The sequence below is a fragment of the Xenopus laevis genome, chromosome 2S (genome assembly GCF_017654675.1).
Source record: "Xenopus laevis strain J_2021 chromosome 2S, Xenopus_laevis_v10.1, whole genome shotgun sequence".
In the NCBI taxonomy this organism is placed as follows: domain Eukaryota; kingdom Metazoa; phylum Chordata; class Amphibia; order Anura; family Pipidae; genus Xenopus; species Xenopus laevis.
Window position 1 is genome coordinate 23,023,058 of NC_054374.1, and position 15,645 is coordinate 23,038,702.

At 40.0% G+C, this 15,645-nt stretch overlaps 1 protein-coding gene across 1 annotated transcript in view; it reads right to left on the minus strand.

Moving 5' to 3' along the window:
- Positions 1 to 914: 914 nt before the first annotated feature.
- tmprss2.1.S (transmembrane serine protease 2 gene 1 S homeolog) overlaps positions 915 to 15,645 on the minus strand; it is a 32,167-nt gene continuing 17,436 nt past the window's right edge. Inside the window, exons 5-14 of the mRNA XM_018248924.2 lie at positions 14,967 to 15,077; positions 14,113 to 14,242; positions 11,691 to 11,795; positions 10,375 to 10,415; positions 9,577 to 9,745; positions 8,299 to 8,468; positions 6,882 to 6,977; positions 3,928 to 4,070; positions 3,216 to 3,368; positions 915 to 1,928 (exon numbers count right to left, since the gene is read on the minus strand). Coding sequence (XP_018104413.1) covers positions 1,917 to 1,928; positions 3,216 to 3,368; positions 3,928 to 4,070; positions 6,882 to 6,977; positions 8,299 to 8,468; positions 9,577 to 9,745; positions 10,375 to 10,415; positions 11,691 to 11,795; positions 14,113 to 14,242; positions 14,967 to 15,077 — 1,130 coding nt within the window. The 3' untranslated portion in view covers positions 915 to 1,916. The remainder of the gene's footprint in view (positions 1,929 to 3,215; positions 3,369 to 3,927; positions 4,071 to 6,881; positions 6,978 to 8,298; positions 8,469 to 9,576; positions 9,746 to 10,374; positions 10,416 to 11,690; positions 11,796 to 14,112; positions 14,243 to 14,966; positions 15,078 to 15,645) is intronic.

Here is a 15,645-nt window from a genome sequence, read left to right on the forward strand (position 1 = left end):
ACTTTGTTTTTCACAATGACATGACAGAGCTAGATGTCCACTATGTCCAAAAACTTACAAAATGTCCAACTTACAAAATGGAATGTGGACTTTGCTGATTCAGAATGTGCAAACTGACTGACTTTATCAAAATATTCCCTGGAAAGAACTTGTATAATATTACCTATATTTACACTGTATAATAACTATTTGTGTATATAGCTCAGAGCCGGCAACCTGCTGTTAAAAAAAGGTTGAAGATCTCTGATTGAAATACTTTTCAACTTGGGGGCCCTGGGAGCCCACTGTACTCTTAAATTAATATGACAGGAGGGGAAGCAAAACTCACATAAAGTCCAAAATCTTATTTTAAGGCTGATATAACAGTTCCCATTTCCATCAGTAGATCATGTTGATCTCCTGGGTTTGCCTTGTAAGCTACTTGGCTCTACGTAGTTTGACTTTGCTGGTAAGGACAAAGAAAGGTACAATCACTATGGGTTACCAAGTGATTCTAGTGTATTTCTTCAGATTTTGCACTGGTGCTCCTTTTTTTTCCAAAAATGCACTGGCCCAGGATATTTTTTATTCTCAGTGCTGCACTGCCATACTCTTCTGGTGACTCCACATAATCTGTGCCACCCTGGGCCAGGCCTTAATTGGTACAGATGCTAGGGAAGATTGTTGGAAGAGTAAAGGTGGCCATACACGGGCAGATAAAGCTGCCGATATCGGTCGTTTGGACCGATTTGACAGCTTATCTGCCCGTGTGTGGGGGCTTCCGACGGGTCTTCCCGATCGATATCTGGCCACGATATCGATTGGGAAGGTTGGATTTTTACCCGACCGACCCGTCGGAGCCGCTTGGCGCATCGTAATTCAATCGTTCGGCCATACGGCCGAACGTTCGAATAACCCACGATATAGCCATGCAGTTAATGGCATATCGGGGAAAGATCCGCTCATTTGGCGATGTCGCCAAACGAGCGGATCTTGGAGTCTATGGCCACCTTAAGAAATGTCCTCCAGGCTAGTGCATTTTTAGAAGAAGAAGATCACTGGGCCAGGGTTTGATTTTGAAGTACAACTTTGCTCCCCCAGTTATACTATCGTCCTTGTCCTTGAGCTGTGGTGTCTGGGCAGGGTAGAATAGAAACCCAGAACATGAGTAGAACAAGATGATATACCAATGGGCTCATTGGTGCTCAAAGTGCAAAAAAACTGCCCGAATTCCAGTGCAATAAGTGTAAACATAAGGTGCAATGATTTGAGACAATTGGTGCACAAATGGTCACAACTTGAGATGGATTGAATGCAATGCAGGTGGTACAAGGTCAGTGACTGTCTCTTCTGCAACAAGTAATCACAACGGGCAGTTTGGTTCCCAGCACGGGTATAGATGAGTGCAAATTAGGACCAAATGCATTGCATTTGCCTTGTTTGTCGATTTATGCACCGAGTATTTTTTTACATAAGCACTTCTTTATGTGAGGTTTAAGTAAAGAAAGTTATAAAATAAAACCAGACATGAATAAAACAATATTTACAACTATTTACATTTACAAAAAAGTAGCAGTGCTTTCCCCGAGAAATTGCAGGACTGCTTGAACTGCCAGTCGTAACATCACCAAGAGATGTCAAAACACTTAAATACCTTGTGGGTAAACTGGTGTCGTCAACAATGTGCTGTTTTGATATAGACAATCATTGCACGTGAGCACAAGAGCGACATTGCTGATGAGTGATCAGTTGCAGATGCTTCTTCCAACCCCTCCCGACAGAAAAGTAAAAAACACAGAAAAAGGGACCACTATTAAAAAATATATTAAGTCCTTTCGTCTTCCGATGTCCTCCACTGGGAAAAGCATTAAAAAAAAAACTAGGGTCAATACATTTATAGCCTTTTATTTTATTCCCCACCATTCTGAGGTTTTCCTTTATCCGTAGGTCTGCAAAAAAAAGAGCAAAAACAATAAACTGAGTAGCACTGCGATGGACACAACATCGACCCCATTTCTTTGCCCCCATAGAATCAGATGTAACTGCAGAATCAGAGATGATGGCAGTTTATTCAAAGAATCAATCTTAATTTTGCCTAATTGCAAATTATTGGCTCAAAGTCGAATTGGCAGAATTTGGAATATGTGCGTTCGTTTTCAGTGTCTGGGAATCTGTTGACTGTTCCTACCATTATGACTGATGAGCTCTCTTTTTAGAAGTTAGGTTTAATTTATTTATTAATTCATTTATTTAATTTATTATTAGTTTATTCTCTTTTTCACTAAGCTAGGAGGGCTGAGTATATTGAACACACAGGTTGTTAGCTTCTTTTGAAGCCTATTGTCAGTACTCTGGTATGTGGTTTCTGGGAACTATGCACATTCCAGTTCAGCTACTAGAGGCTCTCATGGCTGCTCTTGACCAGTCCTCCTACCTATATACTGTATATTTATTGTATTTTCTGTCTGCTCCCTTGTATCCACCCACTTTATTAGTCCCATGTGTTCTCCATCCCATAATAAGGACCCTTTTTAAACCTGTCCATGACCATTGCTCCATGCTTGATCATCTGCGCTCCTGAGCCCGATCTAGCCTATATGATCCCTGGTTCCTAATTCCTGGTTCCTGTGTCCCCTGCCTGTTTCCCTATCTGCTGCCTGTTTCCCTTGCTCCTGTCCTATTGTTCCCATCTTGTTCCGGATACCTGTCTTCTGTGGATCCCCTGGTTTGACCTTCGGCCTGTTACTTTACCCTGCTTAACCACTGCCTGCCACTGACCTTGCCTGCCATTCAGACATTACTAGTCTTCCACCAGCCCTGACCTTCTCAGCCCGTTACTGGATTTCGATCAGTCTTCTGGCCTTTATCTGGACTCTGTTTTTTCAGTTTGCACTGTTGTAGTTTGTTGCTTTAGTTCTAACCATTAAACCTCCTTCACTTTACCATGGTTTCTGCTGTTAATCCTACAGTTAATGGGTATTATCTGGGTTACCCAGCATATAGGCTTCAACCTGGTAGACATTCACCAGCAGTCAGACATGACACCTATAGACAATGTCTAAGGACTTGATATGTGCACCCAACTACTGTATGTGTGATAAGTGATAAGTCTGTGTGTGCAGATAAACTAAGTCACTATGTTTTACTGTACCCCATACTGAAATGTAATATCAATATAACCCCTACTTATAAAAAGGGTTTGTTTCCATTCAGTGATCAAGACGTTGGATTTCTACCTGCATCTGTAGGAATATCCATGGCAGAAACTCTGTAATGTTTCCGTACACGCCAGGCTTGTTCACATTGGCGCAACCAGTTCCCCAGCTTGTGTCCCCAACCAGCCACCAGAGGGAGTTTGTTTTGGTGACCAAAGGACCTCCGCTGTCGCCCTGTGTATATAAGAAGAATCAGCCAATTATAGCCAAAATCTGCTTTTCTTTCACTGCAGAAACAGGACTGGGTACACACCTTGCCTCAAAGCTGAAACAGAATTTTATTAGTTTGTTGTTTAGTTTAAATTATATAGTGATTTATGAGCAGGTGAAGCTTTTAGGCCTCCTCTAGAAACCTATAGCAACCAATGAGATGGTAGCATTTAGTAGTATGCTGTCTAAAACACATGGCAAATTTTTTCGTCATGTTTTGCCGCAGAAATCATGCCCATAGACTTCAATGGGAGAAAAAAATGTTCTGCATCAAAAAAAATGTCCTTGTCAAAAAAAATCGCACTGCGTCCAAAAAAAAATTGTCGCCCATAGACCTTAATGCATTTCGTTGAATTTTCGTTGGCGGCGAATTTTTGGCGAAACAGGTTAAATTCGGTCATCCCTAATTATTAGTCCTGAAACAAGTTGCTTATATTACATTACTCCTTAAGTTTTAAACAACTCACAGACATTTGTTAGTATTTAGTGGAAGAGCTAATTCTCCTTTATTATTCTTTATTACCTGGCAGCTGTCTATGCCTCCTCTGAGGTAACCTGCGCATATCATGGTGGAAGTGACTGCTCCATTGTACACAGCGGGTCTGTTGCATGTGTCGGCGTCTATCAAGGGAACCATAGCCGCATTCAGAACATTGCTCGATGTGCCTGTAGAACAAAAGTAAAGGAGTCAGATTGCAACATGGAAGTGTAGAAGGTACCAAAGGGTCTAGCGAAGGTGTCAGGGACTGTGGGAGGTGTTCCATGGGGAAGGGATTTCTGGGGACTGTAGTCGTTTGCGGGATTGGGTGGCAGCACAAGGGAGGGACGGTTATTTAATGGGATTCGGTCATGATTTGATTTAGTTTTTATTTCTAAATTACACTGCAAATAATTCACTCTACCATATAAAATGTAATTCCTAACCCAGCAAGTGTATTTTTTTAAGTTGTAATATTGGTGTGTAGGCTCCATCTCAGGTCATTTTTCCTGATCATGTGCTTTCAGAAAAAGCCAATGCTGCACTATGGAACTGCTTTCTGGCTATTGTTTCTCCTACTCAACGTAACTGAAGGAGTCACAGTGGGACATGGATTTTTCCTATTAAGTGCTGTTCTTATATCTACCAGGGAGCTGTTATCCGGTTTCCTTCCCATTGTTCTGCTGATGGGCTGATGGGCTGCTGGGGGGAAGGGAGGGGGTGATATCACTCCAACTTGCAGTGCAGCAGTAAAGAGAGACTGAAGTTTATCAGAGTATAAGTCACGTGACTAGGGGCTCCTGGGAAATGGCAATATGTCTAGCCCCATGTCATATTTCAACATTAAATATAAATACATTTGTTTGCTCTTTTAAAAAATGGACTTCAGTGCAGAAGTGATGCATGTTGAAAAAAAATTACAGTATCCCTTTAACTGCATTAGGAAATGCTATAAACCAATATAGTGTTCAGAGTCAGACTGGGCCAGCGGGGCACCGGGAAAAAATTTGTTGAGCCCCGCCAGCTCAGACCCACTGCTGCTGCTACTCCCTGATTTGATTGTGGCCGTAAAGAGAAAACCAACTACGTGCTGGTGGGAAGGTGGAAGAGGCTGGGTCGGTTGCCCCGTAAGGGGTGCTGGAAGGGGGTGCAACAGGGGAGGGCCTGGGCCCCCTGGTCCTATGCTGATAGTGTTTGTTCATTGTGTATGTGACCCAACTTGAAGACCATGAATCGTCACGAGTCTCCTGTACCTTCAGGCTGCAATATTTGCAGCTTCAATCGTTGCGGCAGTTCATTTCTTCTAGTAATTGTTAATGTAGGAACAGGTAAAACAATTGATTCTGGTCTATTAACCCATAGCAACCATTCATTAGGTATGCTGCTGTTTAGAAGCTAATATTTGATTGACTGCTAAATAATAATATGGCTGGAGACAACTTTTTAATACAATAAAAATAGATTTAGGGTGAAGCTAAAGTGATATAAAAATAAATTTGAAATAAATATGTTGAATTCCAAAATTTAAACTCTGCTAAGCAGTGTTACTACTTTGTTGCTTTCTACTTAGGGTGCATGCCTAGGGTAGTCATGTTTATGTTCTTTGTATTGGGGTGTAGGAGGGGGCACTGTTGGCTGGGGCAATTAAATATAGGTAGTTCCAAGGCCCAAAGTGAAAAAAGAATAAGCTAATGGAAAGTGTCCTATACTGGGAGTCAGTAGTTCCAAGGCCCAAAGTGAAAAAAGAATAAGCTAATGGAAAGTGTCCTATACTGGGAGTCAGTAGTTCCAAGGCCCAAAGTGAAAAAAGAATAAGCTAATGGAAAGTGTCCTATACTGGGAGTCAGTAGTACCTGGGCCAACTGGGAGTTGCTCTGTTAGGCCAGTCTGTCCCTAGAAGGTCTAGAACCTGTGGTAAGCTTTGGCATTAGAACTGTCAGAATAAATGTATATTTCTATATGTAGCCCATTTTTCCCACAGTATTTCCTACATTTCTGCCAAGATTGTGGGGAGGCATGCGTGATTTCTGTAGTGCATGCATTAACTCTCGTCTCATACCATTACAACAGTACCACAATGATAACAAAAACACTGAGCCAATCACTTCCTTTTAACGGGTGGAGGCTAAGACAGTAACAAAACCAAATAAAGTACTTAACACATGAAAACAGATACAATCGTAAGAAGAGTAAAACAAGCATAATGACAATACACAGAAGTATAATTTCAGCAAATTACCAGAACCGCTGGGAGAGTGGGTGCAGAAGCTCCACCAGTGCGCCTTAATGGGTTGCAATTGGTTATTAGACCTTGGCAAAACTTTCCAACTTTTACTACATCACCCCCTAAATGTTCTCATTGTTCCTTCAAATTAGATCTATGTTCTCTGCAATTAAAGCAGATGATCCTTTAGTTAGTGCCTTATCCCTTCTTATCTTTAATTACTTAGACTAATTAGAAAATCAAGCATGTTATTAAGTAAGTGTTCTATAGTAAACCTGAAATGTATTCTAATGATTGCCTTGTGCTCTTGGCATTCGGCTTTTGTAACACTCGTGGTTGAGAGCCAATGTCTTTGGTTCAGCTAATTATAATTAAGAGGGATGAAGCTGTAGGATAATGGATTTTACAATCTTTGTTGTTCAATGAGAAGACCTTCCATTCATTGTTTGTTGGTTGGGATTAAACGTAAAAATGCTCCTCTGGTCAAACACATGTAGACTTTTCATCATCAAATGTCTATGTATGTGTGCTACAAAAAGACAGCAATCAATTTATTCCATCAGCTGACTATGTTGGATAAGATTTTTTTCAAACACCTTTATAAAGGCAAAAAGTATTCTACCACATGCCAGATGAATGTCACCAAATGAATTGGATACTGCAACCAGGAATGGCCAGGCAACCCTTATTCAAATGAATACATCAAAATTGAGAAATATACAGTTCTACAGAAATATAACAATACAAGGGTCAATATATGTAGTTTTGATCTCACCTCCTTCATAGGTGGCTCCCCATCCAGAGGTCCAACACGACTGGCCAGATGCCCAAGGCATCCCTGCATTGGGGAGGCACACGGGTTGCACTGTAGCTGTGACAAAATACAAATGAGTGTGAAAAATACAATGTGTCAAACAAACAAGTTTTTGTAAAGATTGTTGAGAAATTGTTACACAGTAGTGATGGGTGAATTTATTCGCCAGGCATGGATTCGCGGCGAATTTCGACACCTCGGCCACTGCAAATGTTTTGGCGAAACTGCTGCGAAAATTCGCTATGGAAAAATTCACTGCGTGTCAAAATTGTCGCTCGTCAAAATTAGTCAGACGCCCATTGACTTTAATGCATTTAATGCGTATACTCGCTTCAAAATTGTTGCGCATCACAATTATTTTGACGCCCATTGACAAGGGGTTTCACAAATGTTTCGCCGTTTTGGCTAAATGAAACGGGACAGAGTAACTCAAAGTAAACCCAATTGGAAAGGACAAAAAAGTGTTAAATGGCTGTAAAAAAATTAATTTAAAGGATGAGGCAACTAGAAGACATCTACAATTCAGACACATTCAGAGACTTGATGTATTGTATTATTATTTTAGCTTATTATTTTTTTAAAGGGATCCTGTCATCGGAAAACATGTTTTTTTCAAAATGCATCCGTTAATAGTGCTACTCCAGCAGAATTCTGCACTGAAATCCATTTCTCAAAAGAGCAAACAGATTTTTATATATTCAATTTTGAAATCTGACATTGGGCTAGACATTTTGTCAATTTCCCAGCTGCCCCTGGTCATGTGACTTGTGCCTGCACTCTAGGAGAGAAATGCTTTCTGGCAGGCTGCTGTTTTTCCCTCTCAATGTAACTGAATCTGTCTCAGTGGGACATGGGTTTTTACTGTTGAGTGTTGTTCTTAGATCTACCAGGCAGCTGTTATCTTGTGTTAGGGAGCTGCTATCTGGTTAGTACATGGCTCCTAAAGAAGAGAGGGCACTTGGCTCCCTAAGGTACACCAGGTGCATTGAGAAGGAAACAATGTTCCACTGGAGAGCAGCAGAACTTAAATCCCACTTGGGGAGTACTCTGCCTTGAGCAATGTCATAGTTTTAGCGCAGTAATGTTGACACTCCCATGTTGGTATATACAGAAAAGTGGTTCTATAACTTGCCAGTCCAAAACTGACAACCTCCAGAGAACCCATTATGAGCCAACCACAACCACTGCTAGGTATTCTTGATGTATTTATACGGATGACTCCAAAAAACTCTCTGTATTATTCCTTCACTAGTAAGCCACTCCCACAGCTCATTAGACACCATTTTGCCTTATTACTTGAAACTACCCACTTCCCAAAGCTCTGACACAGTTCTGTTTGTGGTACTGTACTTTGTCTTACTGTACAGAATGCACTTACAGGAAAATAATATGGAAATTTTCAGCCTCATCAGGGCAACGTCATTGTTCTTTGTCTTTGTATCATATTTCTGGTGCCCAATCACAGATTTCACATAATATCGGATTCCGGCTGTGCTTCTGGAGATGGATCCAACATAAACCGTCCATGCGTATGGAGATGAATACGCGCTAGAATAAAAAGAGAAGACAACAGAATCTTACGAAGTGTACATACAAAGCACAAGAAGAACAGGTAATAAATGTAGGGATACCGCATGACCCATGGGGTACTGAGTTCAGTGAGACTGGTGGGTCACACATTGGGGGTTCTAGAAGAACAAACAGCTCGAGGTGCAACAATGTGCCATGCACTAGAGTATTTCTGTTTCTTTGTGGTCTCTTAGAGGATAGAGTTGTGCCAATGTGCAGGCAGCATGGATGATGACAGCACAGTAGGTACAATATGAAACATGCTGAGGTGCAAGGGAACCATGTATGACCTGGCTTGGGTGACTAGGGAATATTGGGGTTTGTGTGCTACTACCTATTAACGCAAGGTAAGTTAACCATAGCCCATGTGATTTCATCTTGCTGCTTCTTATAATGCACTCAATTTTGTTTCAGGCGCAAAGATTTGCTCCAAATTATGACAGGGGCAAATACTTTGGAAGTCTGGTGCATCATGGATGAATCAATCAGGGCGACTTGTTCATTTAAAAAAAAAAACTTTGCAACACTTTATACTTTTACAGATGCAAGTTTGGAACATTCTGCATATATTTGTATTTATAAATACCCATAGTTTCATTTTGCAGGGCATTTGGGAGAGCTAGGTCATGAATATGTTTGTAAATTTCCATTAACCAAACAGAACAAACACTTATGTGCTGTATGGATTATAGAACCTACTGGTATAACATTTGCATAGCTTTGTTCTGCTCAGTGCAGAGCCCAATGCAGGTGTATTTACCACACTGTATAGTTATTTACTTTGTGCATCATAGTAATGCGGATGGTAATATATGGAAACAAATAGGCGGCTCTCCGGATAAAATGAATAAGGAGTATTTATTCCAACAAGAGACGGATCCATCTCTTGTTGAAATAAATACTCCTTTTTCATTTTACCCAGAGTGCCGCCTATTTGTTTATATATATTACTAAGGCACAGCTGGGGGGCTGGTGGCTGAGTACCCGGTATTGAAGTGGGGGAAGAAAACTCGAGAGGGGTGAGTTTTGACCGGCTATTATTTTTGACTGTATAATGCGGATGGTAGCCACACACACAGGTACTTACCCCTCCACACAATGTGCAGCAGTGAGTATATAGTTGGATGTAATTATGGAGCCGCCGCAGACATGCCTCTCATTGTACTGAAGACTCACTTGCCACGGCCAGTCTCCCAGTGATGCCTGAGAACCCCCCACTATCCTGTTCTCCACATTCTTTGTAGAGGAGCCGCATTCTGCATTGAAACAAATAAATGTAACCGAAATGACCAAAAATATGCATACAACCCTTGTACTAGGTTAAGTAACCCATAGCAACCCATCAATTCTTTGCTTTTAGGAGACCAGTAAATGCTTTATGCTGTTTGGTTGGTGTTGGTTACCAGACAGGTGACTCTTCACAGAGACGTCAACCCCAATGAGTAGGAATCTAGGGGAATGGCACTATCGAAAAATTTGTTCTCATGATGTCAACAGAAGTGATGCCCAGTGCTGACTGGGCATGTACACATGGAACACAATGAAGAAACAAGAAACCCCATGGAAATGGAGTATAGTGACGAGAGACCGGGGAGAAAGGGAAACTACTAGGGAAATCAGGGGAGTTGATGAGGGTTGGACTGGGGTGTCCAGAGCCCACAAGGGCTGCAACCTCAGGGCCAGTCATGAACTCCTCCATCCGCTGATGCACCTCCTCTGCCTCGTTTTAATTTCGGAAGCTTTAGGGAGTTGCTAGCAGGAAGCAGGCCTGGGTAGGTGGGCCCACCGAGTTTGACCCTGTCTGTCCCTGGAGTTGCTATGTCTGTATGCCTGTCTCTGTAGATCTTGGTTTAATGAAACTGTCATAAGGAAGTTTGCTTCTTACCTATACAGCGTAATGTGACCACTCCAGATGTGCAGAAGGAGCTTAAAAAGGAAAAGAAAGCAAATTAATCAATTGAATTTGTAATGTAAAATGTTGCACAATGAAACAAGATGTGATTCTTAGCAACTTTCCAATATACAGTCATTGCGCAAAGTTTTTTTTTATTTGTAAATATAATGGCTATTAAAGCAGCACATGTCTGTCCCCTTCACTGTTCTTCATGACTTTTGAAAAACGAATGTAATCTCTCCTCTTTTGCTTCAAAAGTGAGAAGCAGCGGTGATGCTTTAACTGCCGGCAGTTGCAGTTCCAAATAACATTAAACCATCCAAAATGTTTAATTCATGTATAATGGATAGTTGCTTAGAACTACAGTATCTAGTGCAGTCAGAACTACTGATGTTCTCCTGTTCTCTATTTTCTCTATTTTTTTCACAAATAGAGGGAACTTCCTTGCTTTAGCTACCCTCCATGTGCCTCCCTATATGCCAGGACAGGCAAAAGGCTCTAGGTCAACTTTTCCTGAAGTTCCATCAATCTACCATACCAGGCATGGGTTTCAGCAGTCTGAAACTCAAGGCACAACTGTCCACTAGGTGGCAGGGTACCTTCATCTGTAGAAGTCTACTGCCAACAGTTTTGTTTATGGTATCTACACACCCAAAGAATGAAAAAAAAAACAACCAAACTATATTTAAAAAAAGAAATAAATTGTCTTCAAATTTATTTTTCTCAGCAGACCTTTAATAGGAATGCACATCCTTATTATAGCCAAATGATCACCTTAACAAATGGATCACCGTCCAATAACTGCACGTCTTACTAACAATGATGCCAAAATAATGCCATCCCTACCTAATAAATGCTGACAGATAAGAAAGGGCAAGAAATCTTATATATACTGTATGTATATATTAATGCAGTGATCCCCAACCAGTAGCTCGTGAGCAACATGTTGCTCTCCAACCCCTTGAATGTTGCTCCCAGTGATCTCAAAGCAGGTGCTTATTTTTGAATTCCAGGCTTGAAGGCAAGTTTTGGGTGTATAAAAACCAGGAATACAGAGCCTCAATGTAGGTTGACAATCCACATAGGGGTTACCAAATGACCAATCACAGCACTTATTTGGCACCTCAAGAACATTTTTCATGCTTGTGTTGCTCCTCAACTCCTTTTACTTATGAATATTGCTCATGAGTTCAAAAGGTTGGGGATCCCTGTATTAATGCAATCTCCCAGACTGAATGTTAGACTTGCAGGATTGTGATTTCAGAACAGATACAGGTTACTGGGAAAGAAAAACTGGAAATCCATACCTCTTGTAAATTCTGCTCTGTAGCTTGCCATTAACCACACTGGTATTGAGCTTGAGATATCCCTCGGTGGCAGATGTGGCACTCACAGAGCTGCTTTTAACATAACTGAAGGGGAAAATCAGAGAATTAGAAATTGTATCCCACATTAGATCAATATAAAGAAGAACTCTCTGTTTCCCAGCTCAAGATCTAATAATAAACATAAATATCCATAGATTAAAGAGACAGAATTTGACTTCAAATCAATAAACAGAAATGAGTAATAAGAGTGATGAATTGGTATTGTATGATTTGCTACAGATATCAGCTCATTTCTTGAAGCAATCTACTATATCTGCCATCACAATTTTGACAAAAATTCTACACACAGTTATTTATCAAAATCCTAAAAGTTCTCACTATTTTCTGAAAACGACTCAGACCAAATCCACACAGATTAGATGTCCCCCTATTTATCAAGCAATTTTTATTGTGTGTAAAAAGTTACTATAAAAAAAGTACAAATCCTATGAATTTTTGGGATTTTGCTCTCGAAACCTAAGATTTTTTCGTAAAATCAACCAAAAGCTATAATTAGTTTGGAAGCCCAGTGCAACTCAAATCTTCCAGTTGTTAATGGGACATCTGTCATTGACTTTTACATGTTCTTGGCAGGTCTGAGTTGGAGCACTTTTTTCATTTGACTTTTCACAACATCAGACTCTAATAAATCCCCCCATAAATTTTTTTTCTTGTTCTCTGAAAAAAATTTTTTTTCTCAGACCAGAAAAATTTGGCGTTTAATAAATTGTCCTCACTGGACTGTGTCACCTTCCACCTTTTACAAAGTTATGACAACGGGTTTAGTTATTGAAAGATTTCCCCACTTTTTTCATCCCCCCATTTTTCATCACCAGAAACCTTTCTACCCTAAAAGTGTGCTCCAAATTCAGACGAATTCAGTCAAATAAGGTGAAACAAATATAATTTTTTAATATCTTTGTTTCATGTTTTTACAGGTGATTAAAAAAATTATATTTTTTTAACAGTCTTTAATAAATCCGCCCTGCATGTTCTATGTTTGTAACATTTTGACAGCAATTATATTTTTATTATATGACCTATAATATTCAGAGTATTCCTTTGACTACACGGCGACATGTTAAAAAAAAATTTAAATTGTCCAAATCACACTACACATTCTCAGGTGACATTCCTGACATTCTTTTCTGCCACTACCAACAATTTTGCAAAAATATCATTAAAGAAGTTGGGGCTTGTTAATCTTTGTACCATGGCTGTGACATTTTATGAGAATTCTTAAAACATTTTCTACCGAGAATTTTGATGCCAAGGTGAAAAATGTTGGTACATTATTTTTCCTATGTCAATTATAGAGAAGAATTGTTGGAGCACACATTACATTGACATTGACATTGAGGTGCAGTAACAACATATTTTTACTATTTATACAGGACATTTGAAAAAATGATGGCAAGGAATTTGTCATACAGGTATGAGACCTGTTATCCAGAATGCTCAGGGCCTGGGGCTTTCTGGCTAATAGATCTTTCTGTAATTTGGATCTTCCTTAACTTAACTTTACTAGAAAATCATGTAAATATTAAATAAACCCAACTCCAGTCATAGCCATAGCAGTAGCTTCGATCTCACATTTTTGTTCCTTAAAGGTTTACTATTGATTTTCTGGATTTTAATGTAGAGTTGTGTAAAGTTATCAATTATCAACCAGCCTATCCCCATTCAAGCTAATGTCACATGCAGAAGAATTTCCATTGGTGGATTCCATCCAGTTGTTCCCGTTGACTTCAACTTCAACACATTTTCTCAATTTTTTTGGGTGGAAAAGTGCTCAGACCTGCACTTTGGCATCTGAAGTCAAAGGAGGCAGTGGAAGGATGTCAATGGCAGTTCTCCGCCAGTGTGACATTAGCCTGAGGCTCAGTGAACGTTTCAAATAGCAATTTTGACCTATTGTAGACATTTTAACCAGTTTTGTATATTTTAACGATGCACCATATAGTCTAGAATATTTTTTTTATCACTCTAAAGCTTAGAAGTAATAATAGAGCAATTGGCCATGTACTTGACCCTAACCAGGGGCATTGCTGAATTCTAGGTGGAGGTGTATATCTTCCAAGAAGATATGCAATGCCAATTCTTCTATGGCTGATACTTGCAACCAGTAGGAAGTAGGCAATAGGTTAAAATATACAATGGCAGCAATTATAAGAGCTAAGACTTGCAGTTTGGAGAAAGGGAAGGTCAGTTTCAAGATTTGATCCCAATGAGATTTTAGGATTTAGAGGAAGGAAGCGCGGGTAGTGGTGACGTGGCGGGTGCATTGAACTGTGTGGACAGCTCTGAAGCTTGGGGTTGGGACACACACACACAATACAAAGTAGCAGTCCCTAGGGCTTACGTGCTGTATCCCATGTCCTGGCACACGCTTCTCCCCTGGGAGTCACCCCAGTTCTCGTTGCACACAGACAGCCAGGATGAAGTTGCTGGAATATAGGCTTGCAGCTGGAAATCAGGTCCATACATTCGAACTGCAAGAACATTGAAAGGGACATTAGAGTCAAATGGGCACATTCTTAATTTCTTATACATATGTTCATGTTATATACTGTATTAAGTATTACATGAGGCTTCCTATTCTGTACAATAGGATAGCCTGCCGTGGTGTTTTTGGCAGATAGGACTTATTAGCAAGGTCATTATCAATATAGGTATAGGATCGGTTATCCAGAAACTCGTTATCTAGAAAGCTCCAAATTATGGACAGGTCATCTACCATAGACTCTATTATAATCAAATAACCCAAATTTTTAAAAATAATTTCCTTTTTCATAGTAATAATAAAACAGTATCTTGTACAAGTATGGGATCTGTTGTCCGAAAACCCGTTATCCAGAAAGCTCCAAATTATGGAAAGGCCATCTCCCATACACTCCATTTTAATCAAATAATTCAAATTTTTACAAGGAATTTCCTTTTTCTCTGTAATAATTCAACAGTTAAGAGATACAAATTACGGAAAGATCCCTTCTCCGGAAAACTCCAGGTCCCGGCATTCTGGATAATAGGTCCCATACCTGTACTTGATCCAAACTAAGATATAATTATTGCAAGCAAAACGTATTGGTTTAATTTTATGTTTATGTGATTTTGTAGTAGACTTAGTGGAATGGAAAGATCCATTATCTGGAAAACCTCAGGTCCAGAGCATTCAGGATAACATGTCCCATATCTGTATAGTGATTCTGGTCTTACCACAATAGCTTTCATCCTCTCCACCTGGACACTGGGCGACCCCATCGCACCACTGGATTGAGCGCACACAGCTTCCGCTTGTACCACATTTCATCTGGCAACTCATTGTTACTACAGAAAAATACTGAATTATTTCCAAGAATACATTTGGCCTCGCTTACAAAGTGCAATTTTGGTAACCTGTATGGTATGCAATACCATACAGGTTACACACACAAAAAAGAACAACCAATAACCAATACACTCGACATATTTTCTGGAATTGCTCCCCACCCTTTCCAAATGGACGAGAACAGTGTTGGCCCTCCTGCTTCTAAACATTTGGCCTATTTCATGGTCATTACCTATTTCTACGAGAATAAAGAGGCTAAATAGATGGAATAATAGGTTATAGTATGTAAAGAAAAGAGACTAGGAGAATAGAGGTTGAGTAAGGAAAGGAAGAAAACAATACTTAGAGTGGGCCCCTGGTCTAAAGGTGTTTGGGTGGGCCCCTGGTCCAAGGGTTATTGGTGGGCCCCTGGTGTCCCAGTCCGACACTGGACGAGAACATAAATATTTTGATCGTTCAATCTAATTAAGTTCACCACAAGTTTAATGCAGGATTGGGAGACATCAGACAAAGGTTTGTTCTGTGCTGGCAACATAAACAAAATTATAAAAAATATTATTAATAGAT